Source organism: Hyaena hyaena, unplaced genomic scaffold (assembly GCF_003009895.1).
Source record: "Hyaena hyaena isolate Hyena2069 unplaced genomic scaffold, ASM300989v1 scaffold_212, whole genome shotgun sequence".
NCBI classification, from domain to species: domain Eukaryota; kingdom Metazoa; phylum Chordata; class Mammalia; order Carnivora; family Hyaenidae; genus Hyaena; species Hyaena hyaena.
Window position 1 is genome coordinate 459,164 of NW_024080845.1, and position 27,683 is coordinate 486,846.

Genomic DNA, 27,683 nt, shown 5'->3' on the forward strand with positions numbered 1-27,683 from the left:
GAACCTTCCTCAGCAGCCAGAACAATTCGTCAAGAAGCCCTGGGGCAAGCAACCAATACCTTCATGCTTCTGTCTGAAACACCCCAACCAGCCTGCAAGAATGGGCATCAGAGGAGCTGGGAGGTACAAGGGCGCTCAGTTTTGCACATGGCACATCCTGCAGTCCGGCAAGACCAGAACAACGTGGTCCTTACAGATGGCAGCGCAGGCCTGAAGTGGCAGGCAGGAGTTCGGGGGAGGGTCTCTGATCCAAGCCACGGTGGCAGCGGGCAAGGATCCAGGTAGTGAAGACAGAAGAAAGAGGCAATAAAACAGCAGCTTCAAAGGATAAACCAAAAGGACCAGAGAGCTGAATCAAAGGAATGAGTCCAACCCCAGGGCCTACAGACCGGAGGTGCCAGTGACAAAACAGAGAAGACTAAAGCTGGGGTCTCAGCAAACACATCCTCTTATTTTCAGGATGGGCCTAGTTCTCTCCCCCTAATACAGATGAAAAGCATGCAGGAGGGAAGAAGGGGAGTCCTGGTCACCATCCACTTCCCTCCATGCTCCAAACCATCACTAACTTTTAGTATTGGTGAGTGGAAGCCCAGGCGGGGAGTCCCCAGCAGGGTCTCCCTCACCGTCCCCAGTCCTTTCCACATGTCCTGACTCTTGTCTACACCTGGGGTAAACCAGTGCCATGCTCCCAGGTAGAGTTCATTACGTACAAGAGAGAGGAAGAAAGGCCCTGAAATAAAGGCCCTTTGTTAGCATTTACCACCTCTTCAACAAAATTTCTAAAGACCAGAATTACTAAATACAATCAAGTCCAATATTGGAAGGCACCTGGGTGGCTCAGTGAGTTAAGCATCCAACTCTTGATTTCAGCTCAGGTCATAATCTCATAGTTTGTGAGATGGAGCCCCAGTGTGGAGCCTGCTTGAGATTCTCTCTCTCCCTTTCTCTGTGCCCCTTCTCCACTCTAAATAAATAAGGCATCGGTTAAGTGTCTGACTTCAGCTCAGGTCATGACATTCTGGTTCGTGAGTTTGAGCCCCGTGTCAAGCTCTGTGCTGACGGCTCAGAGTCTGGAGCCCACTTTGGATTCTGTGTCTCCTTCTCTCTTTGCCCCTCCCCCACTCACGCTCTCTCTCAAAAATTAACATAAAAACTTTTTAATAAAAAATTAAAATAAAATAATATGGTACTGGCACAAAAGGACAGATACTGTATGATTCCCTCTGATCTGAGGTTTCTAGAGTGGTCAGACTCACAGAGACAGAAAATAGAATCAGGACTGTGGAGGGGTGGGGGCGCCTAGGGTCTCAGGGTGGGGAGATTGGGGAATCACTCTTTAATGGGCAAGACAGTTGTGGTTTAGGAAGGAAAGTTCTGGAGATGGATGGTGGTGATGGTGGCCTAACTATGTGAATGTACTGAATGCCACTGAATTCATACTGGAAAATGGTTAAAATGGTTAAATTTTAGGTGTCTATTTTGCCACATTATTTTTTAAAAATTTAATATTTATATATTTTTGAGAGAGGGGTAGAGACACAGCGAGAGTGGGGGAGGGGCAGAGAGAGAGAGGAAGATACAGAATCCAAAGCAGGCTCCGGGCTCTGAGCCATCAGTACACAGCCTGACGAGGGGCTTAAACTCACCTCAAACTCACAAACTGTGAGATCATGACCTAAGCCAAAGTCAGATGCTCAACCAACTGAGTCACCCAGGCGCCCCTATTTCACCACATTTTTTAGCAGGATTCTGAGCAGGAAATTAATGGTAATACAACAGTGCTGTAGCACATTTGCAGGAAGAACTGAGAGTGGCCGGCTGTAGCTGAGCTCCATTGGCCTGCAAGGTGGCCGCTGCAGATGTCCAGAAGTGAGGCGGCGCAGCCAGCAAAGGTGAGAAGATGACAGAGGATGGGCCTGAGGGGCATGTTTAAGAAAAAATGGCGGGACTCGGGGCAAATTGATACACAGGTGATGAGGGACTATTCCAAGGTATCTAGAGGGCTCCTATTTTGGGAACTTTGGAGAGTAGTGATTTTTGCAGCAATTAAGAGACCGCAAAAGAGAAATCTTGTCTTTTTTTAAGGGGGATGTAAAGAAAAACTTAGTGACTTAGTGACTTAAAGTCACCTCAGTGACTTGAGAGTATTTTCTAATGCCATATTTTGTTTTTTGGAAGTGTAGGATTCGAAGACAGGAAGTCATGTGTGTAGTCATGTCACAGAAACCCATGGACACATGGCCTAATTAATAGGAGGAATAAAGAAAAGCAAAGGATCAGGAATTGAGCTTTGTGGGATTACCCAGTTAGGGCAGGTAAGGAAGAAAAGAAGACAGAAAAAGTGAGGTTGGCCATGTAGAAGAGCCAGGAAAAGCCGTCAGGCAGTGAAGAATGAAACAGAATTAGAGAATATCAAATAGGTTACATAAAAGAATGTCAAGATGGATATTTTCAACATGAAAACCACCTCGCTGATGATACAAATCCCTGAGAAAATCATCATATTGATGGATCATTTAGAATCACTCCTCCATAACAGTTCCCAGGTCTTTGGCTGCTATTCAGACTCATCCACTGGTTTCCTATAAAAGAAAGCATATTCAAAAAGACCATCTAAATAAAATCTTTTCATATGTTTGAAAACTTAAGAAGTAAACAAGTGACAACAGCAGTGGAAAAAGGTACCGAAAGACTGTTGGTCATTGTCAGGCTTTTGTGTGCAAGTAAAAGTTACGATGCAGGCAAAGCTACCCTCAGAGTCAAGATCCTGCCAGGACAAGTCTCCAAACTCTCGTGTTAGGGAGAAGCACACAGGACACCAAGTCACCATGCCTCCAGAGATCTGTGCATTATAGTCTGAGCCACTGTTAAATGTATAAAACATTTTTGCAGGTTCTGAAACAATGCTATCTGAAAAATGTAGAGACAACCAACACTGAATTAACCACTCATTCTAAATCAGATCATTTTTCTTAACCAAATACTCTCAATCACCTCATTTAATAGCTAGCATTCTGACTCACTGACAATTTCCTAGGACTCAAAGAAAAAAATGTGGGAAGATAAGTTAGAACCTTATCAGTATAACTCAAAGTTACCAATTTCAGTTGAGTTCATGAAAATGGTAAATTTCTGGGGCGCCTGGGTGGCTTAGTCAGTTAAGCGTCCGACTTTCGCTTAGGTCATGATCTCGCAGTTCGTGGGTTCGGGCCCCGCGTTGGGCTCTGTGCTGACTGCCAGCTCAGAGCCTGGAGCCTGTTTCAGTCTGTGACTCCCTCTCTCTCTGACCCTCCCCTGCTCATGCTGTCTCTCTCTCTCTCCTAGAAATAAATAAAACATTAAAAAATGGTAAATTTCTATATAAAGGCACCAAGACAAATATTAATTTTCAGACTCTTCTGTTTTGGACATTACTCAATGCTTGCAGCCATTTGACCTGTGCATATACAAAAGCAATGACAGGTTTTGTAGGTCAATTTTGGCTTCTGGGGCTAACAACCTTCTTCCCCAAAAGTAAAGTAATAAAGCCAAAGTGTGGTCATCACTGAAATTTAATTCATCTCTGAGAAGAGGATTATACCTCTAGAGTTTATTTCCAGACACTCCGGACAGGCCTGGAGAAAGTCATATTCTAAGAAGCAAGAACTACCACACTGGTTAATGCTTATCACACTGGTTAATGCTAATGAATGTTTATTGGGTAGTAGCAAAGTCCTAATAGTCATAACTTAACCACACTACACTCCTATGCTTCTGAAGGTACAACTTCATTTCATAAACATAATTTTTAAAGGCATAAAAAAGAACTCCAGCAATCACCAGTTTGAAAAGAGCCATGTCATCTTACAAGTTCCTTAATGTGGCAAATGCCTCTTTAATCTTGTGTTTAAGATTGACATGCATTTAAGCTCTTTAGACATTCTCCCAATACTAGAAGAACCCCATGCCAACAACTAGTAGACTAATATCAATGAAAGATAAGCCTAATTTTCTTAGCAACAATAAGCTTCTAGAAGATTTCCTTCTTTAGAAGAAAACAAATACTATCTGATAAAGGGAAGATGGATTCCATTACAAGACCTTTGGACTCCCGGATCTGGAACATATAAGCTGACTGTATCTATGTTGTGTTTATCATGAGGGCAACACACAGGTAGAGAGAGCAGAACAGAAGGACCAGGGCTATGAACACCTCTGCCTCCTGTCCCCAAAAGGGCCACAGAAAAGAGAAAAAGTAGTATCAAAAGAGACACATGGATCCCCTACGTCTCCCTTCCCCACTCCCACCAAAAATAACCAAACCATAAACTTTTAGCACCTCTCAAAGACTTCAAGAGAAGCATAAAGGGGAATGTGTTGGCCTAGCTAAGGATCCTCGAACCAGTGCAATTTCTTTCTTTACAGTTTTATTAAAATATGCAAGCACAGAACTTATAAACAAAGGAGCCATTTCAGTTTTTGCTTAGAAAAATAGGAGCCAATACATTCCTTCTGGGAATTCAGGGTAAGAGATTTACAAAAAGTGTCCAGATGTGCCTAAAAAGTCTGTTCTTTCAGGGAAGAGTGAAGGGAGAAACAAAGGGTGGGAGAGACAGTTTATTAAAAATTAAAAGGGTTATTAGTTTTTCTTGGCTCATAACCCTAACCTGCCCTCCGCAGACAAACCACACGGGAGCACCCGAAGTGCACGGAGGCAGGGGCTGACCAGTGGCGGCGGGAGCCTCTGGACCTGCGCAAACCTCCAGGATGCCCTGAGTGGCAAATGGTTCCAAGGGGTGGTGATGAAATGAGAAGGAGACTCTGAAAGCCAAGGATCCTCAAGGGAGAATCAAGTCCTTTTGTATTAAAACATAAAACAATCACCCTTGGGACAATGCTTCACCAAAAAAACAAAACAAACCTTTCTTAACTGAAATGTTAAGAATGTACCCAAATGTTTTTCAACATCACATCCCAGTTTTAACCTGGAAGGTCTGCTGAGATGCGAAGCTTCCTGGGCCTAGTGATTCATTCCCAGAGTCCTTTTTAGCCACAGACACATTGAAGTAGATGGTCTGTTATGAAGTGTTCCTTTTTCACAGCCATTGATGCTGGCTCTGGGTACTGAAGGTAAAGAAGTGTTTCAAAAAGAGCATAAATAAAGGAGACAGAGAGTCAGGCATATAATGTGAATAAAAAGATAATCCTAATAATAGTTTACATTATCACGAACCAAAGTTTATATGAGCAGCTAAGCCCCCTTTCAAAGTAGAGGGCAGCTGCTGGTACGGGCGGAGGAAAATGGTATGTCAGAAATGTGACCTACCTTCAAGTTTGTTTAACTCAGCTGTCAGCCACCGCTTCCTTCCGCCACCTTTCACTGGGACGGGGGCCGAGGCGGCATCCTTTTTTGAAGTGTTCTGTTTGCAAAAGCAGGGAACTGTCTGTCTCAGTACTTCGTACCAGATCTCTGCGGTTCCTGGGCTATCCTGACAAAGGCCAAGTCACCTTCATCAGTCCCTTGAGGGTGACAGTTGTGACCCCATCAGAGAGGCAGCCCTGGGGGTGCCCTCCTACTGTCCCCCCGGGAGTCAGAAGAACATGTTCCGGGTGAATAGCCTTTATCCCTGGAGGCTGCCAGGAACCCTATGGGAAGGAGGCTGGAAGCTCAAGACTGGGCTTACATGGGGGCTGCCAGGTCATGAAGGCCCTCCAGGCATCATGCATCTCAAAAATGCCAACCCCAGATGAACCCCTTTAGCCAAAAGCTTTAACATGTGTAAGCTGAATATCTGCACTCAGCAGAGTAATCTAGTCCTTATTCACATGTTACCTATGTGAAAGTGAAGGGGCACCTTTCAGAAGTAGCCAGCATCACATTTTCAAATTAGAACAGGGTTACATCTCCAGACACTTATTTGCAGTCAAATATTTCTGTACTTACAGAGGCAGGAGGTACACCAGAACAGCAGAAACAGTCCATGTTGAAAAGATCTCCTTTTCAATCTGGACATGAAGCCGGTTTCAAGATGCTTTCACCCAGTCACGAGCTCTGCAAAGGTGGCAGCTTCGACCAGCCCAAGGCAGAACAAGGGAAGAGCCCTACAAAGAGCAAACTCCAAGACGGCCACCTCCTGCCTCGCCCGTCAGCCTCACCTCTGCAGTCTGGCCCAGGCCCCAGAAGCACATGAATACACTCAGTGAATGACCAGCTGGTGGCACTGGGGAGACCCTCAAATATCCTTGCAAGCATAAAGGAATGGCCACTGTGGCCACTGTTCTGGTGGAGCACCAAAGGCCACAGAGAAGGGACCACCATTCGTGGGGTGTTGGCAAAGATTCAGGGATGGTGCTCACAATCAAGCTTCCTTTGGGTGAGAATACCTGGAGGTACAGGCAGCCTGGACTGTGCAATCTCAGGCCTTCCCACAGGGGATTAAGACACTATTTGCTCTGCAACCTGACACATGTGGAGTCTCTGGTTTCAAACCACCCAGTAGTCCCTTCTACCTATTTTCTTCAGGCATGTCTCTGCTTTTATCTTCTCTCTCTAACCACTCGTGAATTGTAAATCCAGGTCCCCTGCTCAGTCTGTTGAGGGTGGCCCTGGCTTGCCTTTGAGGAAAGGAAGGGATTGCTTTTCTAGAGCTCTTCCGGAAATGCTCTTAGTGTATCCAAGGGACCGTCACCTGAGACCCACTAAAGCAACACCACCTCAACCCAGGTAGATGGTGATCACTCAGGATGACAGTTCCTGGGCCCCAAAGGAACCCCAGGGGACAGTAATCCCTGGGTGAGAAGCTAGGGTGTCCGTGTGTCACGATTCTTAACCTCTTTGAGGCACCTGAGTGGCATTAAGCGTCCAACTTTGGTTCAGGCCATGATCTCACAGTTCATGAGTTAGAGCCCCACCTCAGGCTCTATGCTGACAGGACTCTGTCTCCCTCTCTATCTGCCCCTCCCCATTCATGCTCTGTCTCTCAAAAATGAATAAAAGTTAAAGACTTTTTTAAAATTCCTAACCTCTTTAGTCTTCTTAGTAAGACAGCCTAGTACAAATGGGGGTGCAAGAGAAATGAGAAATGAAGCTAACCTCTCAGCTCTGCAATTACTCACATGCAGATTATCTGCCAAACCATTTCTTTTCTCTGGTCAACTTTATCTGCAGCTGCCTTTGCCCTGCCCCTGCTACCACCCAGCACATATCCTGAATCCTCTCTTCCCCTGAGAGTTGCTGACAGAGTGGCCCAGGCCTCTGGTTCTGTCAACACCCCGATGTAATTCAGAGCTCATGGGGAGTCTGAGGCAGTGCCCGTGTTTATGGATTCAGTGATTGATTAGGCCCTAAAAGCTCCTGGTCCAGAAGACTAAATGGGTCGAAATCAATCATTAACAGTAGTGCAATGTTAAAAAACAAGTGATGCAAAGGGGCTCTCTGGCCATGTGAACAAACTGGGAAGTGCACAGGAAATGCAAAGGATGAAGCAGCGGGGTACCCTGGGCACCTCCTAGTAAACAACACAGGCACATCAACATTGTCCAGTACAGCTGACAGGGCACATATTATAAAAAATAAAGTTGTCTGTGTAAGAATTTTTTTTTGCCTCTATTTTTTTCTATTTAAATTCCAGTTAGTTGGGGTGCCTGGGTGGTTCAGTGGGTTAAGTGTTAAGTTTCATGGGATCTAACCCTACATCAGGCTCAGCACTGACTGTCTGGATCTGCTTGGGATTCTCTCTCTCTCTCTGCCCCTTCCCAACTTGTGCACACTCTCTCTCGCTCAAGATAAATAAACTTAATATATATATGTATATGTATATATATACAGGGGTGCTTGGGTGGCTCAGTCGGTTAAGTGTTGACTTTGGGTCAGGTCATGATCTCATTGTTCGTGAGTTCGAGCCATACATCAGGCTCTCTGCTGTCAGCACAGCTTAGGATCCTCTGTCCCCATCTCTCTCTGCCCCTTCCCCACTTGCTGCCATGCGCTAGCGCACTCTCTCTCTCTCTCTCAAAATAAATAAACTTAAAAAAAAAAAAAACCTGGGGTGCCTGGGTAGCTCAGTTGGTTAAGTGTCCAACTCCGGCTCAGGTCATGATCTCACGGTTTGTGGCTTCAAGCCCCGTGTTGGGCTCTGTGCTGATAGCGCAGAGCCTGGAGCCTATCTTCAGATTCTGTGTCTCCCTCTCTCTCTGACCCTCCCCTGCTTGTACTGACTCTCAATAATAAATGAAAAACATTTTTAAAAATTAAAAAAAAAAAACACCTCATGTTCACTTAAACATCTTCCCTTAATATTCTCTCCTAAGCAACATCTCATCCGCACATCACTTTAAAACTACCAGACTTAGGGGCGTCTTGGTGGCTCAGTCAATTAAGCACCTGGTTTCACCTCAGATCATCACCTCACAGTTCATGAGTTCAAACCCTACATCAGGCTCTCTGCTGTCAGCACAGAACCCGCTTCAGATCCTCTGTCCCCCTCTCTCTCTGCCCTTTCCCACCACACTATCTCTAAAATAAACAAACATTTTTTTAAAAAATCTTAAAACTACCAGACTTAAAAGCAATAAAACTTACTCAGAAGGTAAATCATCAGGTGGAAAGATTCAGGCCTTCTCTAATAAATGCAGAATAAAACAAGTATAAGATATACCCAAAATAACAATGAGTAAATAAGGACTATAATATCAGTATTTTCTAGGATGTGAAAAATGAGCACACTTATTCTCTGATAACAGATTGTCACCAATGACCAAGCACTTGCTATGAGGCTGGGTGCAAAGTGAAATGTTTTAAAGACAATATCTTATTAAGTCTCAAAACAATGTGGGGGATAAGCTATTAACCCCTTTTACAAATGAAGAAACTTGCCCACGATCTTAAATGACAGCAAATGGCAGAGATGGGATTTGAAAACCAAATCTGCCCTCTTCCCAAAACACAGTCCTTGGTCATTATATAGGACAAGCTGGCAAACAAGCACACAGTAAGGCCTACAAAGCCTTCACCAATGTAATTCCATTTGGGGGAATATATGCCAAGTAAACTAACCAAAATGGCAAAGGGGGCAGGCCGGAAACCAGTCTGCATGACCACGTTCAAGCAGCTTTACAATGGCAGAATTTTGGATCCAGCCCAAATGCTTCATCAATGGGGCTAAAGGGCCAGCAAAGGGGGTGCATGCAACATGTAAGTATTATATGGCCAAAGAGACATGTCTGTGAACTGTCAATACATGGAAATACCTTCAGAAAACAAATTTAACTAATTTAAAGGGATACATGCACCCTGATGTTTACGGCAACATTATCAACAACAGCCAAACTGTGGAAACAGTCCAAGTGTCCATCGACTAAAGAAGTGACATATATATAAAATAATAATATATATTATAATATATTATTATATTAATATATAATTATATTTATATAATAATATATTATTATATAATATATAATTATATTTATATAATAATATATTATTATATAATATATAACTATATTTATATAATTATATATTATATATAATTATATTTATATAATTATATAATAATAATATTATATATATATATATATATATATAATGGAATACTACTTGGCCTAAAAAGGAATCAAAACTCACCATTTACAACAAAGTGGATGGAGCTAGTAGAGAGTATTATGCTAAGCAAAATAAGTCATTAGACAAGGACAAATACCATATAATTTCACTCATATGGAATTTAAGAAACAAAAGAAATGAATATAAAGGGGAAAAGAGAGAGGCAAACCAAGAAATAGATTCTTAACTATTGAGGGGCGCCTGAGTGGCTTAGTCGGTTAAGCGTCCGACTTTTGCTTAGGTGATGATCTCGCGGTTTGTGGGTTCGAGCCCTGCATTGGGCTCTGTGCTGACAGCCAGCTCAGAGCCTGGAGCCTATTTCAGAGTCTGTGTCTCCCCCTCTCTCTGACTCTCTCCTGCTCATGCTGTCTCTCTCTCCCCCAGAAATAAATAAAACATTAAAAAATTTAAAAAAAAAAAAAGAGAGAGAGAGAAGTGATGGTTACCAGAGGGGAGACAGGTGGGGGATGGGTTAAATAGGTAATGGGGATTAAGGAGGGCACTTGTGATAAGCACTGGGTGTTGCGTGAAGTATTGAATCACTAAATTTTACACCTGAAACTAAAAACAAAAAAAAGTTAAAAAAATTTCAGTAAATTATAAGTAAATTTAAGTAAAAAATAACAGTAAAAAATAAATTCAGTGATTATAACCCTTCAGCAAGATGAAGAAGTGTGTTCAAGAGTGGAAGAACCACATTTAAAGTTCATTAACCTGTTTTTGTTTCTTCCCCACTAGATTGAAGTTACCAATTTGTAAAGGTAACACAAGGAAACCCTGCTTCAAGATCCTATGATTCAGAATGTCCTTCTCTTCTGGATCCAAAGAAGTAAAGTTTTGGGGCACCTGGGTGGCTCAGTTGGTTGAGTGTCCGGCTTCGGCTCGGGTCATGATTTCATGGTTTTCGAGTTCAAGCCCCACGTCAGGCTCAGAGCCTGGAGCCTGCTTCAGATTCTGTGTCTCCCTCTCTTTCTCTGTCCCTCCCCCACTCACACTCTGTCTCTCTCTCGAAGACAAATGTTTAAAAGGAAAAAGAAGTAAAGTTTTTATATATATAAAAAAAGGAATAGCGCCACTAATTTTAAACCTCTTCTTCGTTGAGGCATTTATTTTTTTTTTTATTTGAGAGAGAGAGAGAGAGAGAGAGAGAGAGCACAAGCAGGGGAGAGGAACAGAGGGAGAGAATCTTAATCAGGCTCCATGTCCAGCGCTGAGCCCAAAATCAGGCTCGATCCCACAATCATGAGATCATGACCTGGGCTGAAATCAAGAGTTAGACACTCAACTGACCGAGCCACCAGGTGCCCCTAGTTTTATTTTCTTATTGAAGCATAGTTGATATGCTAGGCATTCTTATTTTTAAATCAGATTAACCAAACCTCCTAAACCCATACCTCATGAAATTTTTTGTTAGCCATTTAGTAAATTTATTTAAGACCAAATAGGTTTACAAGTGGAACATTATTTCTGTTACCATTTGGTTTGCACTATTCAGAGGCCACACCCTCAGAATCTTACTCTTTTATAACACATTTGAAAATCTAACACTATTTAAGATAACATACCTCCATGGGGGCTGGAAGAGGGAAGTTTGAGTATCTGAACGGGGGGGCACCTGGTTGGCTTAGTTACTTGAGCATCCAGCTTTGACTCAGGTCATGATCTCACGGTTTGTGAGTTTGAGCCCCACATTGGGCTCTCTGCTGTCAGTGCAGAGCCCACTTCAGATCCTCTGTCCCCCCCCCCTCCCCTTCTCATGCTCTCTCAAAAATAAATATTAAAAAAAAAGTGTCTGAACATAAGTCAATATGGAAGTTTATGCCCAAAATGCAATTTTCATAGGATCTTGTTCCCCAAAGAGGAGCAGGATAGGCCCACATGGTTCTTCATTACACTCTCTCTAGGTTGGCAGGTGGGCCCAGTACACCCCCAGCCAGGCCACAGACATTCCCTGACCCTGTCTGCACATCACTCCCTTGGACCCTCCGAAGGCTTCCTGTATAACCGATCACCTCATGGAACAGGAGCACAATTAAAGAGCATCCAAACTAACTGCTGCATCTTTTAAGATGAACAAGAAACTGGGCCAAAGTCTGTGCCATCTGATCCGCAGTAGGGAAAGAAAATCATATTTCTCTGCTCAGCAAGCATGTCCTCTGCCTGGGCAGATCCCACATCAGCCTTCATTCCAAGGTTCCTTTTTCCCTGCCCTTATCAACCTACGCATCCTGTCCATGTTCCTGTTTCACTCTCTACTTGGAATGACTTAACTATTGTCTCTCAAACATAAAGAATCACAGGACTCCGTGTGCACCTGGCACCGAGCCAAAGCTCCCCAGTATGGCAATGTCTGCCTCCAAGGACAAGCTGTCCAACACGGCAGCTTCTAGCCATGCGCAGCTATTTTTTAAAAATATTTTTTAATGTTTTATTTGTTTCTGAGAGAGACAGCATGAGCAGGGGAGGGTCAGAGAGAGAGAGAGGGAGACACAGAATCCGAAACTGGCTCCAGGCTCTGAGCTAGCTGTCAGCACAGAGCCTGATGCGGAACTCGAACCTATGAACCGTGAGATTATGACCTGAACCAAAGTCAGACTCTTAACCGACTGAGTCACCCAGGTGCCCCATGTGCAGCTATTTAAATGTAATTTGAGTAAAATTTAAAATTCAGTTCCTCAGTTACACTAGCCACATTTCAAGTGCTCAATAGCCACAAGCGGTTAATAGTTACTGAACTGCAGAGTGCAGAGAAAAAACATGTCCATCATCACAGAAAGTTCTACTAGACAGCACTGGGCTAAGAGGTTTCAGCACTCACGTACCTGCCTCTACAGTTTCAGGTGTGATTCTCTCACAGCTGGACAACTTTTCCCAGCTGTCACCAAGCACCATCTGTCACGTCATCTGACACCAAGGTGACAGCTCAGTATCACCTGTGCAGCTTTTGTTGTTGTTGTTTTGTTTTTTTAGCATTTAGAGATAGAGAGAGAAAGAGAGCAAGAGCAGGCTCCATGCTGTCAGTGCAGAGCTTGATGCAGGGCTCAATCTCACCCCGCAAACTGTGAGATCATGAGTTGGACGTTTAACCGACTGAGCAACTCAGGCGCCCCCATTTTTTTAAGCTTATTTATTTGAGAGAGAGAGAGAGAGGAGAGAGAGAAAGCGACCACGTGTGGGCAGGGGAGGGGCAGAGAGAGAGAGGGAAAGAGAGAATCCCAAGCAGGCTCCATGCTGTTAGCACAGACTTGGATACAGGGCTCAACCATCATGAACCAGGAGATCATGACCTGAGCAGAAATCAAGAGCAGGACACTTAACCAACTCAGCCACCCAGGTGCCCCTGGACAGTTTTTTTTTTTTTAGACCTAGTAAGATGGACATTTCCATGAGTTTATACATTTATCAACGTCTACATTTGTGTATCCACCACAATCAGCATACCAAACAGTTCCATCATCCCCCACCTCGCAAATTCCCTTGTACAGCCCCTTTGTAGTCACATCCTGCATCCATCCCCAAAACCCTGGAAACCACTGACCTGGCAGCTTTCTTAAAAACAAACGAACGAACGAAAAAAAAAACCCACCTCAGATTCCTGGCCTTCCCCTGGAAATCTCACGTAAGCATGTCTGGGACCCCCCTCCACCACCACCCCATAATGTTCCTTAGGTGATTCTGATATTTGGCCAGGTTTGGGAACTTCTGGGGTAAACTCCGAACCCTAGTTTAATTTAATTATCTGCAGAGCGCTCTCCGGTATCTGGGCTCGCTCTCTTCCCACCCCCGTTCGCGGCTCTGCTGCATATGGCAGCCGTCCATGGCAGGCTGGGTGATCGGAAGGCAGGATGAGTGGGGCTGCCGAGGGCATGGGCAGGGTAAGAACTCCGTGACTCTGGTTTCTGGCAGAGAGAGGCCTTTCCGAGTCACGTGGCCTGCCATCCTAATCCCTTCCTGGCTCTCTGTCCCATGGAATCCTCATCTGGAAAAAAAAGGAACCACATCAGAAATAATTGCCTACCTCCAGGCTCACTGGGAAGCGCTGGTTAAGATAATACGTTCAAAGACAATGAGCAGCCAGGACGAAAGGTGCCCTATCCTGGACAGGTCATCACCACACAGGGCTGCCCTTGGATGGAACTCTAACTCTCCTTACTTTGACTGTTTATCTGATGGATGTGGGGGATTAGGATACAAATTACAATAAAACTGTAGCCATAGGAAAAAAAAATGTTAAAATGCTTTCTCCTCCTAAATACGTGATTCCAAGGGCAACATACCAAATTCCATTTTTAAAGGGGAATTCGGAAGAGTCCACATCATCTCAGAAAACTTCCTCTGCTCAGAAAGTAAACAACGATCGCAAAGAAGGCCAGCACTTGAGTGTAGCCACTCTACCCAGCTTGCCTCGGCTCTGCTGAGGATTCCTGGAAAACACTTTGAAAAGTTTAAGATGATCAAAGAGAAAGCATGGCCAACACAAGAAATGCTATCACTTAACATCCATGTTTATTTAGCCCCACCAAACCAGAGAGAGAAGACTGTTTGAAAGGGAGAGAACGCCTGCTTAATCAACTAAAAATGCATTCATTACTATGCTATTCACCGTGGCTTTCCTGAAATCAGACACTTTTGCCCCTAGACCATAAGATTGAAGCGATTTGAAATGAAAATATTTCCTGTCCACTGCTTGCCAGTTTCTAGCCCCAGAGTGATATAACAGATGACATCCAGTACAATAAATGCTTTTATTAACCATAAATTTGAGACTGCTTTAGGGATTTGAAGTGTTGGGTTTCATGCTGAAAAAATGTAATGTTATCCACAGACCATCAGTGAGTAACAAAAACAGAGGTACAGGTTATGCTACTTTGATCAAATTATGGCCAAAAAAAAAAAAAAATGGTCTTTTGCATTTAAAAGAGTAGTTGCATTCAGGGCCTATCTTCCAGGAGCACCACAATAGTTTAATCATATGTCTTGGGGAGTTTAATACAAATTCATCCTGAATGCAGATTTATAGAACCACCAGCTTCTGTTAAATAGAAAGGAAGTTGAAAAGTGCTATAAGGCTAAGTGAGCTGAGAAATTCAAATGCTAAAATGAGACCCCCTAAATCAGGGTCTGTCAACCTCAGCGCTACTGACACTTTGGGCCAGGTAAGTCTTTACTGGGGAGCGCCAGCTTGTGCATTTTGGGGTATTTAGCCGGCTTCCCTGGCCCCTACCCACAAAAAGCCAGTAGCAAACCCCTTCCCTATGTGACAACCAAAAATGTCTCCAGGGATTCTCCAAATCACCCCCAATTGAGAGAACTACTGCTCTAAAATCAAATTCTAGGCCTGCTTATTAGCAAATGCTGCCTGATTTTTCTTTATCCAAAGTATGTGTCAGAGGCCTAGGGGTCTCGGGGCCTCAGCTCTCTGCCCCCGTGCCTCCCTCTGCACAGAAATGGTGAGCCCTAAGCGATTTCTGAAAGTCTAAAGCACTCTGCACGCCCTCTCCCACCGAAACCAATGGCAGCACAGCCATGGAAACGAGAACTCTCTCCCCCGTGACTGGAGCCCACTAGCCTAAGCAAAGGCAAGCCGCCGCCCCCTCTTGAGGCACACCCTGGCCGGGCTTTTGTGTCCGGCACATTCCAGCACAGGAGCCGGCGTGGGGCTGGGCAGACGGCATCCTTGCCAGCCTCCAGACTGCTGCTTTCTGGCCTTTCACTGTCAGGCCAAGGAGGGGACCGGGGACCCGGTGCCAGAAAAGAAAATGAAAAGCAAAGTTGAACCTCTGCAGCCCATTCTCTGCGTGCTGAATGTCCCACTATTACAACTCGGCATGACATTTCACGGCCAGCAGGGGAGGAGGCCCGGTCCTGAAAGCTGAACAAATGCGGGCACACAGGCCCTCCCTGAGCCCTCCCTGTCTCCCCAGGCTTATGAATAAAAGATGGAGGGTTTGTCTCTGCCGCTTTCCTCGTACTCTGTAAGAATAACAACTGGTCACTTTTTGACGTTTTAACTTGCTTTGGAAAATAATCAATATTAACTTTACACGTCTTTAAATTTACACGCCCTGACATCTGGGGTAAGGACAAAGGAAAGAAAGAAAAGCCATGTAATTAGGGAGAAGATAGTAATTCGCGTTAAACTAATGTAGCTGTCTGTGAGGGACTCTAATAAAATAATTTAGGCACGAGGCAATCACAGTACCAAAAGGCTGGAAACTGACTTTGAGGACATGTTTTGAGTGAAGTGGCCTTTACTGGAAATGAAAGTTCAATGTTTTCTTAGCACAAAGGAAAGTAATGGCTGAATTTTGGTGTGAGGATGCATTCAACCGTAAACCTGCCCCGGCCAAATAGAGGTTTTAATAGGAACTCAGTTCCCAGTCGCTGAGGGCGACATCCACAACTGTTTGCAACAAGCCCGTGTGAATAGCAAAAGCCTTAGACGTTCTTGAGACCCCGCACTCCTGAGAGCACAGTTGATTTCAAATAGTCTTTAAGCAAAGTGATTATATTACATGACACCTTGCATTTTGGACTCTGAGCAAAGTAAAAGGGAAATCTTAATGTAAAGTGTCGCCTTTTATTTATTTTTAATTTTTTAAAACATTTATTCATTTTTTTGAGGGGGAGGGCCAGAGACACACACACACGCATACGCACACACACAGAATCCAAAGCAGTCTCCAGGTTCTGAGCTGTCAGCACAGAGACTGATGCAGGGGCTCAAACACAGGAACCCTAAGATCATGACCTGAGCTGAAGTCAGCCGCTTAACCAACTGAGCCACCCAGGTGCCCCAGCATTGCTTTTTTTTAAAAAGGCAAATAACACAAGACTGAACTGGGTTAAACCTCCAGAAAAGTCTCCGTGGGCAACAATTTCAGGCAGAAAAACCAAATTTTGCTCATTGCTGCAACTGCATACATATTTGTAACCTGTTGATAGGTAACATACAACATTACCATATCACCTTTACAGGGATCTTGCCAAAATATTTAACTTGACCCTAATTATGAAGAAACAGTCAGAAATCTGAATTGTGGGACCGTCTACACCACAAGTGACCCTGACCCTTCACAATGTGTATGTTACAAAGGACCAAAGAAATAGGTGAAAGAACTGTCCTCAATTAAAGGAGACAGGATGTCTATGTCCACGTAAAAGCAATGAATGATCCTTGTCTGAATCCTGGAACGTGATTCAGAAAGAAATTCTGAAGGATTCCATGTAAGGCAACTGAGGGACGTGTGACAAAGAACTAGTGACTCTAGTCACTAGAAGGAGAAATAGGTTCTCATTTTACTGTGCTTTCAACCTTCCTATAGGCTTGAAAATTTTCAGAATTCAAAATACAGGAGAGAAAGTACAGTAAAGAGAAGTCCAGCTACCAGTGACTGGCCCACCTATACAGCAACAATTTCATCTTCTGGTTTAGCTTCAAAAAATATATGCCCCAAATACTATGCTTTTTAAAGGAAAATTATATAAAGTTGTCACACAGCATAGATCCAGAATAAAAATAAAATTTAAAAAACATCATACCATGACATTTTAGTCACTTCACTGGGCAAGGGCAGTAAAGATGTGCACACAGCAGGCATTTAAGACACTCATGTTTCTGCTTTTAAAAAAAGTCATAGGTCCTTTAAAATCTGTTTTATGCCTTTCCCTAAAACTCTCCTGCAATTTATCATTCTCTTTCTGCTCATGTCAGAAAGCCTACTAATTTAAAAACTTCTTAGAGCAGCTCTTTAAAACCCCCTGCCTTCCGCCCAAAGTCTCCCCCATTATCCACCCTCATCTTTCTTTAATGAGATAAAAGCAATAATTACACTCATCTTGACCAACTCCAAAACTATGCACTTAAAAAAAAAAAAAGTGTGACCTTTAAGTAAAAAGGAAGAAAGCTCAGTAAATGGGAAATGTGCTCAAGTGAAAAGATGTGGGGGTAGAATTTCTGTCTCTTGAGGACTTCAAAACCCAGGCAGAACAATGAAAGAGGCAGCCTTATGAGGGACCTGGATGACTGTCACCTTGGGCAAGTCAGACACTGGGAGCCCATGGCTCCCTCCCACCGCCCTAGAGCAGCCTTGGGGCAGCACAACCAGATGTTACATTTTCTCTGCTTAATTTCGGTAAAACTCCATGACCTCTTTCTCAAATTAAAAAGGCAATGCTATTTTTTTAAACCACAGGAGCTATCTTTAGTGAAGCCTTCTAAGGATTTCATTAATTCATAGCCAGCCAACCAGGACCTTTCCCACAGTCTCCCACAAAAAAGCCCGGGAAGTCACTGACTGCTTGGCTGGATCTGAATATGAGCAGAGGTAAGATCAGAAATATCTAGTTCCTCCCACAGGGAGGCAAGCCATGAAAATCAAAGCAGGGCAAAACTCATTACCACAGCTGGCCAGCAAATGCACAGCCCTGGAAAGAAGGCAAAGAGCATCTTTGATTCTGGATGGACTGTCTAGTGACTTCAGAAAATGAAACGTGTTCACAACCACAGGGGATGAAACAGAAAGAGACCTGTGCCTCTGCTAAAAAGACAAAGTTTTATACCAGCAGGGTCTGCTGCCAGGAAGTGAGAAACATTTCATTCACATCATTTCATCAAGTCCCAAACCAGGATGTTTCGTTAGCACTGGGTGATAACTTTTTACATATACATTTTTTTAATCCACAGTGCAGTGTAAACTGTATGGTCCGAACATCCTCTCGAGGCAACCAACACTTTCCAAAGTGTGACCCCCATCCAGTACTGGGCCGATCACCACCTTAGTCACCCCACAACCCAGCAGCTGGCCAGGACGGGCACACGGTGCCGATAATCTATGATGTGAATAGATACAGCATACTTTATGCTAACTCTCAGCACCTAATGCCACATGATGCACTAATCAAGAGTAAGAAACTACAGAACTTCCATAGAAATCTGTATGACAATTGCTCCCCTTCCGGGTCACCTCGTCAGAGAGACCACCTAAGTGTGCCACCATCGCTCTCGTCACTGATTTTAATTTCCTGCAGAGCACTTGGTCATTCGAGGAACAAGCAGGGAGAAACTACGATGTGCTGGCCACTGATCTCCTTGATGCGGCACGGAACAAAACAGATACAGGCCCTGACCTCACGCAGCTGACATAGCAGTGGGAGACAGACAGACAGACAAGAAATCACCATGTGTGTCTCACTGTGAAAAGTTCTGTGGAGTAAAGCAAAGTGAGGAAAAGAGGACATGTTGCTATTTTAAACAGGGTGGTCGGGTCGGTATTCTATTGTTTTACTTGTCTCTATGCTCCAGAAATCAGTTGCAGAGCGCAGAAAGCACCAAATACTCACTAAATGAAGAAATGGTCCTTGAGGGTCACTCTTATCAAACCATTCATCTGCTGGAGAAACCTGCCAAGCCTCATCATTCTTGACAGGTGCACTCAGGCAAAATGCAAGGCACCATATAATCCTGCCCCCACCCCATACCCCAGCTCTGCCACACTTTTCTTTCAAAGGATCCCCCCACCTCCTGGTTCCACTCACAGACAGGGCCTGACTCCTTCGGTCATCCAATCACTTCTTCTAAGTCTCCTCTGAACCATCCAAATGAAGTTTCTTCTTCATAAACAAATCAAGTTTCTGCTCCTTCAATGCATCACTGCAAAACTCTAGAGCATGACGGGCTGGGTCTGACTTTACTAAATGCATGCTTTCTGGTACAGGTGATAGTCACATGCGGAGGCTGAGGAGAGCACAGTATGGAGAAACCTCAGAAAAGTGAGACTCCTCCAAAGCAGGGGAAACTGAGGCAGAACAAGCCAGAGTTACATGGGCTAAAAATCCACATCTCCAAAGGTGGGTGCCAAGCAGCACCTGGGGCACTGGGACATCATTGCCCAGCTTCTCACCCTGGCAACTGCAGAAGCTGGAATGTTCTAGGATGAGAAGCAGCAGGAACTGCAATTCATGTTTCTCTGGGAGAAGTGGAGAGGTAGAGAGAGAGGGCAGAGAGTTCCCTGTACCTTGGAATCCCTCCTGAACCTCCCTGTCTCTAGGCCCCTATGCCTTTTTCTTGCAGCCTCATCTGGGTGGGGAGCCGCTGCGGACGGGAGGACCTGACCTGGTCCTACAATCTTTGTCTTTTCCCTGGAAAACGTAAGTAACTACAGAACCACACCGAGACTTGACACAGAGTAGCTATTCAAAAAACCCTGTCTTGCCTCCTCACTCCAGGTAAGTCTTCTTGAACTTCAGACACTGAGCAGTTACAATAACTCCTAACCATGTGAATGCTTGTGCCCTACCCAGCGCGACCTGGAGAGGAAGACAGAGATAAACTGTCACTTAGTAGGGACCACACTTGCTAAGGCTGAATGCTCCTGCATTGGTCTGGATTGCACTGCATTTTCCTCTGACTGGAGGGGGTTGGGCAGAGAGGGGAGGCTTTCAGGATAGGAGAAACCAGAAATCACCTGGACAGAATAAAATCAGAGAAAGGGTTTTTAAACCACACGGCCTGTCTCAGGGAAATGCACTTCTTCATTCCAAGGAAACTCTCCCTCTATCCCCATCTCAGAACAGAAGTCTGGGGCCACAGCCAGCATTTTTTAAAGGGTTACCATTCATGGCGGGGCGGAATCTACAAAACTGACAAATGAGAACACTTGGAAACACTCCTAGTTTTTAAGGGAATAAAGTACTTTTTAAATCTAAAAAAGGTTATATTTAAACCCTAATCCCTCAAGATTTCCAAAGGATTCATTTCAAGTATTTATTTAATGTGTGAAATGTAAATATCCATCCAAACAATTAATGCTATCAATTTCCATTCCCTTTCAAAGTTGTTGCTTCAATTTTTTAGGACATTTCTGATAAGTTCAAGCAAGCTTCCCTACAATGTAGTAATTTTAATAAAAAAGCCTCATGATTAATGTCTATTAGTTCAGGCTTGGAATGAAGGAACGTACGATAAAATTACAATTTATAAAATTTCCAACAATACTTGCAGTCTACTGCCCCTTTCAACTCTCGAGGTACCAGCCTTATGCAAATAAGACATTTTACCATTAGGTTTACTGTAAAATAAATGCTTCTTAAAAGCACACAGTAGTTTTTTAATGGAAGTAGTTTCCATTCATGCTATTAAATCAGACAATTTATAGGCCAACTTCCGTTTTAGAAGAGAATTACATGTGTGTTCACAACACATCTTTATTTTGTCATCCACCCAGTGATTTGTTGAGGACAGCTGGTACCTATTAAGTCCCCCCTTTAAATGTTGTAGCCTTAATTAGCCACATCCACCTTCCCCCAACATTTCCAAACAAGGAACCAAAGAAAAGAGAAGCTGTTTTTATCACAGACGCTTTGAACAATGGAGTTACAAATGTTAAAATAATAGTCTCCATTAGAAACCAGCTAGTTATTCCTTATTTAGGCCCCATCACAAAGACAGGCTACAGACGGGTTTAAATGTTTTGTCTTTGCTATTTAGGTAATTTTTAGTTTCATGCCTGGTGTTAGTTAATTAAACTTTCTCCAAGATACTGCTTGGGAAAGGTTGAGGGACAGTCTCTCCAGAGATATTCTTGGTATTATTTAGGCTACAAACTTCTTACTTGGACTTCTGAGCACATGAAACCAGCAGACAGAATCTGCAAGTAGAGAATAAGCCTGGTATGGTTTTCTATGAAGACATCATGCTCTTCCCAGATAATGAAGTTTCCAACTCACACAATGAGAAATGCACTTGATTGTATGGCTTTAACCTGCCACACTAGATAAAACACTGATCTGGTTACAATTTAGGCTTCCCTTCTTAAAAACAAACAAACAAACAAACCATAAAGTACCCTGTTATGCACTCAGGACTTGTGTGAATTATGTCAACAAGCTACATTTTGAGCAAGATAAGGAGCCATCTCTAGCCATTTCCCCCTTAGGTTTGGTTTCTTCTTAGACATTTGCCCCCGCTTTAATCTGCTACTAGTAAGACTATCTGTGTCAATAGGATGTGCTCACTCCTGGGCTTGTGTCTTTTCAATCAGCCGGTGGCCCTGCCGGGTTTAGAGTGGCAGAGAGGAAGTGGCCTGTGGTTAAACAGAGGAAATACCAAGGCATTTTAATAGAGCAAATAGTCTCTTTACTTCCCACAGGGAAGAGCTTCAAAGGCCCCGGGCCCTCGAGGAGACAATGTGTTGTGAGGCCATCAGTCACCTAATCGTGTGTCAGGACCATTCAGAATGTCCCAGCAGCCAAGACAAACACTGCCCAGGAGGACATGGCCTCCCACAGGACCAGCAAGTCAGGCTGCTGGGAGATGGGGCCAGTGGCACCAGCACAGACAGACCCCCTGAGCTTGCTGAGGGGCAGGGGAACCTCCAAATTTGGGGGAGATGTGAAACAGAAAAGGTCTCATCTACCAGGGTAGGGTGCAGGAGAGAGGTCTCCTGCGAGGGCACTGCCCCCCACCCCAGCCTGTCAAGCTTCGGAGCCCCTGCTTCAGCCCCTACTCTTATAAATTGGGATCCCAAAGTCTAAAAAACTCATCCATCAGAGGCAAAGGCAGTAGTAAATGAAAAGGTACAATTAGTTGCTGATGGGGTGGCCCCAGCAGCAGCAGACATCTGCCGGGCATGGTGTGTGAAAATCTCAGGGACCGATGAGGGGAAAAAAAGGGTCTAAAAGCTTAAACCCACACACACATTTTAGGTCAAATGAAGCATGAAAAATACTCAACTTAAAATAAAGACTTACAAAAGCATTAGCCGTACTTTCCTTTGTAGGGACGCTGTAAGGTTTGAACTATTTGGATCCTACCCTACTCTTTGCTGTTTTCCAGACAAGACCGGCTGTTCTGGGGAGGAACCCAAAGCGTTAGGGTCCCTTTCACTCGTGGTCTCCCCTTCAACCCCAGGCTAAAGGCACCCACTCAAACCAGGAGCCCCTCAGCCAGCCTGACGCTTTTCACTGGACAGGGCTCTGATAGTCTCCACTTCCTCTCTAAGTCCAGGGAAGTACTTTAAAGTCAAACTCTGATTTTAAATGTTTAGAATGTGGCTTCTCTCTCTGTTCTCTGGCCCAGGAAAGCCCGGTCTTCCTAAAGCAATGGCTCTCATCATTCAGAGGGCATCAGAGAGACTCGAACCCCCATCTCATACCCATCCTGGATGCATTAGCCTTGAATCTGCATTTTAACAAGCTCCCAGGCAATCAGGATAGCCTGATTGTGGAAGCTCCCGGACTTCACTTTGAGAACTTGTGTTCAGAGGGAAAGAGTCCACAGCTGGTACTTACTTGCTGTTCTCATTCACCCAGCTGTATCCCCTTGTTACTAACTAGCACAATGCCCCAGGCACTGCAGGGGCTGGGGGGGGGGGGTTCAGTGGGATGGATGGGGGGAGAGAAGGGAGGGGTGTTCAAGAGAGGTGGACTTGGGTTGAAAGAATTCCCAATTAACATGGCAAAACAAGCCAGAGGAGAGCACTGCAGTTCTTATAAAAATGTCTCTCTGAAGAATGTGTCAACCAGGGCTGAGTCCTTTTTAACCAAGAATTCTGTATGAGACACAAGAGCATGTATAACATGGAAGACAAGGCCACAAGACAGGCAGACCAGATGCAGGCTAGGGAGCCATGAGCTTCAAGTGAATGAAAACGCATCCAATTCAGAATCAAATAAACATGCCTGGGCCCACAGCCAAGGAGAGTTCGTGGATTGGACTTTTATCAGGACCTAAATTTTAACCAGCTGGAACTTCTTTTCCAAGTACCACCCTATTCCTTCCTACCTTTCGAAATGAAGTTATTTGCCTTAAATGGGAAACTTGCACTTCATTGTCAAGACGATGCCAGCATTCTGGCTTCCTGAATTCCTGAAGGAGCAGGCTTTTTGCAGGGTAGACGTTTGTTTCAGAGATAAAAGACTAGAGAAGATGTACCTCTCCTAGACAGGAAGGCATTTCTTGCTCCCTCCTTCTCCCCTGCAGAAAACGCCACTAAGTAAAAACCTGTGGAAGCTGATGCCTAATTCTTTGTTCCATAAATGCTTTTCAAACAACCAGCCAGACAAGGGAGGGGGGAAACCTCAAAGCAACTGATTGATATAAAGCTACCCATCACAAACACAATCACTCCACCATCAAGAAGCAAGAGTTAAGACCCAGTATAAATGAGGATGCCCAGCCCCTCTGGAAGCTTTAGAAATTGTTACTTCTTTGGGAAAACTATATATTACTCCAAGAGCAACTTTACCTGGCAAGGGCCCTAAGAGATTTTTTTTTTTTAAGTAGTAGAGGAAGTGTGCCCACAACTCATTTCTAAAACACTGAGCTGTGTTCAAGATGGTATCGGCCCCTTAATTGTCCCACTAATAATGGGGAGGTTGTGAAATCTGACCACTTAAAGCAGGCCAGCTCCTCAGAGAGATGTGTTAGCAGAGCTCCTGAGGGTTAGCTGGCTGCGGTCTACCTTGTAAGTCCTGGGAAAATACACATTCCTGCAGGGGCAAGAGTTCGTGGAACAAATGCTCCATGGAGATCAAGGGAGTCATTTGCTCAGTTCCTCGGCAGCATCCCGATCCTGACCCTCCTTCAGGGCTCACTTCTCCACCCTGCTGTTCCCACGCTCAGGTTCCATGTGACCTAGACCCACAGGAAACTGTCTCCTGTTTGCCTCACACACAACCGACCCTTCTTTTATGTCTGTATGGCCTCAACTAGACTGTAAGCAACCTCAGAACTGAGACCAACATCTATGGGCTAAACACCCCTATCGGTAGGGGACTCAGACCTGAATCAAATGCCCACACCACTGTACACCAACCAGTATTCACTGGCCAGTCCTCTGACAGCAACTTTTGGAAGAACTGATGCAGGGAGGTGGGGGCAGGGAAGGCTTCCCGCAAGAAGTGCTGCTGGAGGAGACAAGGGAGGCTGAGATGTAAAAAAAAAGGAACACAGATGGGAAAAGCATGTGCAAAGGCATGCTGAGGAGGGGACACTGGAGATCAGTGGTCTCATCTCTCCAACCCACTTCCTAAAATCGATCACTTAATACAGGATTTAACAGGAAGGCTGCAGGGTCTAACCGGGCTCAGCCAAGATTTACAGGGCTCCAGGATTTGAGGCCACCAAGATGAGGTGTCTGTGTCCTAAGACACAGATGTGAACAAATATTGACAAAGTAGTCTGGTGGGAACCAAAGTGCAAGGACCTGCATGAGAAAGCAAACCAAGGGAAATGGCATTTAGGGAGGGCTCCCCTGAGATGCTATCACCTGAGCTGAGTCTTTGGCCAAGCAGAAGATTCTTCTGGTGGGGGGAGAGGGAGAAAAAGGCATAATAGGCACAGAGAAAGCATGCTTCAGCACTTTTACACTGGCACAAAAGTTAGGAGCAGGCTGGAAAGGTGGGTATGCAAGACAGGTAGGCAAGAGGGGTTGGGGAGAGATGGTGACTCCATCACATGCACCAAAAGGCAAGTCCAGGAGGGAAGAAGCCATGTATCAGGTTGGAAAGAGTGTGGAATCTGGGAGATGGTCCAGAGACTTCAACGCACATTCAAAAAGGGATGAAAATGACCCAAGGAGAGGACTAGTGGGACCAAGGTAAAAGCTGTTGAGAAGGTCACCTCCAACTAGGGGTTGTGGTGGGAGAAAAGAGGTCAGCCTGAGTGTGAGCCTGATGGACCAAGGACTACTATTAATTGGGGGGGGGGGATCCAATTAGGAGACATAAACACATTCCCACAGGCAGAGAGAACAAAACCACCAGCTTGGCTCCTTTGGGTTGCTATTATACCCAAAGCATTAAAACTTCGCAAGCTTTGTGCATGGACACACAAAGCCACCTAGACAATGCAGAAAAACAGCAATTAGGACTGATCCACCTATGCGGTCATATGAAAACTCAGAATAAAATGCATGTGATGCTCCTACAGTTCTTCAAAACCCAACATACCTGTTTAGATCCAAAAAGTTTAACAGAATTTTGGGCACCTGGGGGCTCAGTCGGATAAGCATCAGACTCTTGATTTCGACTCAGGTCATGATCTCACAGTTGGTGAGTTCAAGCCCAGCATTGGGCTGTGTCAGTGTGGAGCCTGCTGGGAAATCTCTTTCCCTCTCTCTCTGCCCTTACCCATTCACAAATGCTCTATCAAAATAAATTAATTAAAAAAAATTTTAGTTTATCAGGATTAATAAGTCAATGAGATAGACTTAAGTTTTTGATCTAAAAACTGGGAAAAACTCAGTATCTTTAAAAAATAGTAATAGTGATATTTTACTAAAATGGGACAGAGTAAGAAAAGGTGATGTTTTACCCAAAAGGAAGGCTATATTCACTATGATGTGGTGGGAGGGTGTATTATAGCTGTCTATAGTGAGGCTATTGGGTTTGAAAGATATCCCAGCTGCATGCCTCATCCTCGGTTTTCTGCACTGTGTTTCTCTGAACATGGGGCCAAAGAGCTGGAAGTACCAGCATAAGATCCTTAAGGAGTGCCAGGTCATAGGCCTGGACTGCTCTGAGGCCATTCAGAACATCCCAGAAGAGGTGGCACAATGTTGTTCTAAGTAAATGATCCATCTCATGGAGAAACAGTCCTGGGATAACTAGGAAATCTCCATTTATACCCATTTTCGAAATGAAGAAACTGGAGCTCTGAAGCAGAGACAAGGTCATGTTCGTGGCTGCCTGAGTGCAAAGCCCACGTCCTCTCCACAAGGCTGAAGGCCTTGAGTGCCCTGACGACCAGCCGCCCTGGCTTCAGTGGGAGGTGAGGGGGGCAGATAGATGCAGTCTCCCTGTCCTGGAGCCGCCCAAGCCCAGGAATCCTGGTAAGGGACATGGGATCTCGGCATCCACGCGCACACTGCCCACCACCCCACGCGCGCCACCGGGACAGCATCAAAGTGCTCGGTTACAGGGAGAAGTCTCCGAACACAAGGCGAAGTCTGTGCACCTCTCTAGTCTCCTCTGGGGCTCCTGATCGAGGTGACAAACTCATGCCTCCCTTTGGCCTAGAAAAATATCCGTAGGATAAGCTGGGGACGGGGAATGGGGGTTTAGGTTATCCGTGAGACCATTCTCTAGACGAAGGACAGAACAGCAGAGGAAAATTTCCCAGCAAGTCAGGAGTTGGGGCTGGGGTGAAAGTCGGGTAAGACCGCCTAGCCTAGAGGGAACAATGTGGCCGCGAGAGGGGGCGCATCCCTCCCCTGTGCTCTGGGTCCCCTCTCTGGCAGTCCTGGGCCTTTGCAGAGTTGTGAAGCGGAGGTCCGCGGGGAGAGCCCCACTCCGGTTCCAAAGTGCCCCCAGCCCAGACAGCTCGGAGGAACCCAGCCCCGGGGCGAAGGAGGTACTGGTCCGGGAACAAAGGGTGGGGCGCCCTTCTCCCGCCCGCCGCGGGACGCCCTTCTCACCCGCCTTCTGAGAGCCGGACCCCAGCCAGTGACCGCGCCTCATTAGCAACACAAAGCCGGGGGTCGGGCGGCCCCTTTCATCCGGGCGGGGGCTGGAGGACGTACGCCCCGGGAGGGAAAGAAGAAGGGCGGGAGCAGCGGGGATCCCAGCCCTGCCGCTGACTCTGCGAAGGGCAGGCACGTCTGCACCGGTTCAGCTGGCCGCGAGCACCTGTGCGCATCGCGCCCGCCGCGCTTTTGGGGACGGCGAGAAGTTTCTCCTTACCCTCCAGCCGCAGGTGTCGGCGCCCCGCGCTCTGCTGGAGCCGCCCGCGGCCACGGCCAGCTGCGAGCCGTTGAGGCAGGCGTTGACCGTGAAGAAGACGGAGCAGAGCTGCAGCCACGGGGCCATGGCCGTGCGCTTGCCCAGCCCTACCCTACTCTGCACCCCGGCTGCCTGCCTCTGGCCAGCCCCAAGTGGGCGGTGGCGCTGGCGGCGGCGGCGGAGCTGGCCGCACCAACGAGCATGCGCCACCCGCCCGAGTCCTGCCCCTTCTCTCCGGGCCCCGCCCCCAGCCTCTACTTTCGCGTCCTGGCCCCGCCCCTGGAGCCCAGCCTTTCCTCTTAGCCCCACCTCGCTCCGTAGCCACGCCCCCTACGGTCACATCCCGAGTCTCCGTCGAGAAGCCAGCAGCTGCAGTTCT

General features: G+C 45.5%; 1 protein-coding gene across 1 annotated transcript in view; it reads right to left on the bottom strand.

Moving 5' to 3' along the window:
- The window catches only part of IL17RD (interleukin 17 receptor D), a 67,051-nt gene extending 39,660 nt beyond the window's left edge, over window positions 1-27,391 (bottom strand). Inside the window, exon 1 of the mRNA XM_039242397.1 lies at window positions 27,266-27,391. Coding sequence (XP_039098328.1) covers window positions 27,266-27,391 — 126 coding nt within the window. The remainder of the gene's footprint in view (window positions 1-27,265) is intronic.
- Between the last annotated feature and the right edge of the window lie 292 nt (window positions 27,392-27,683).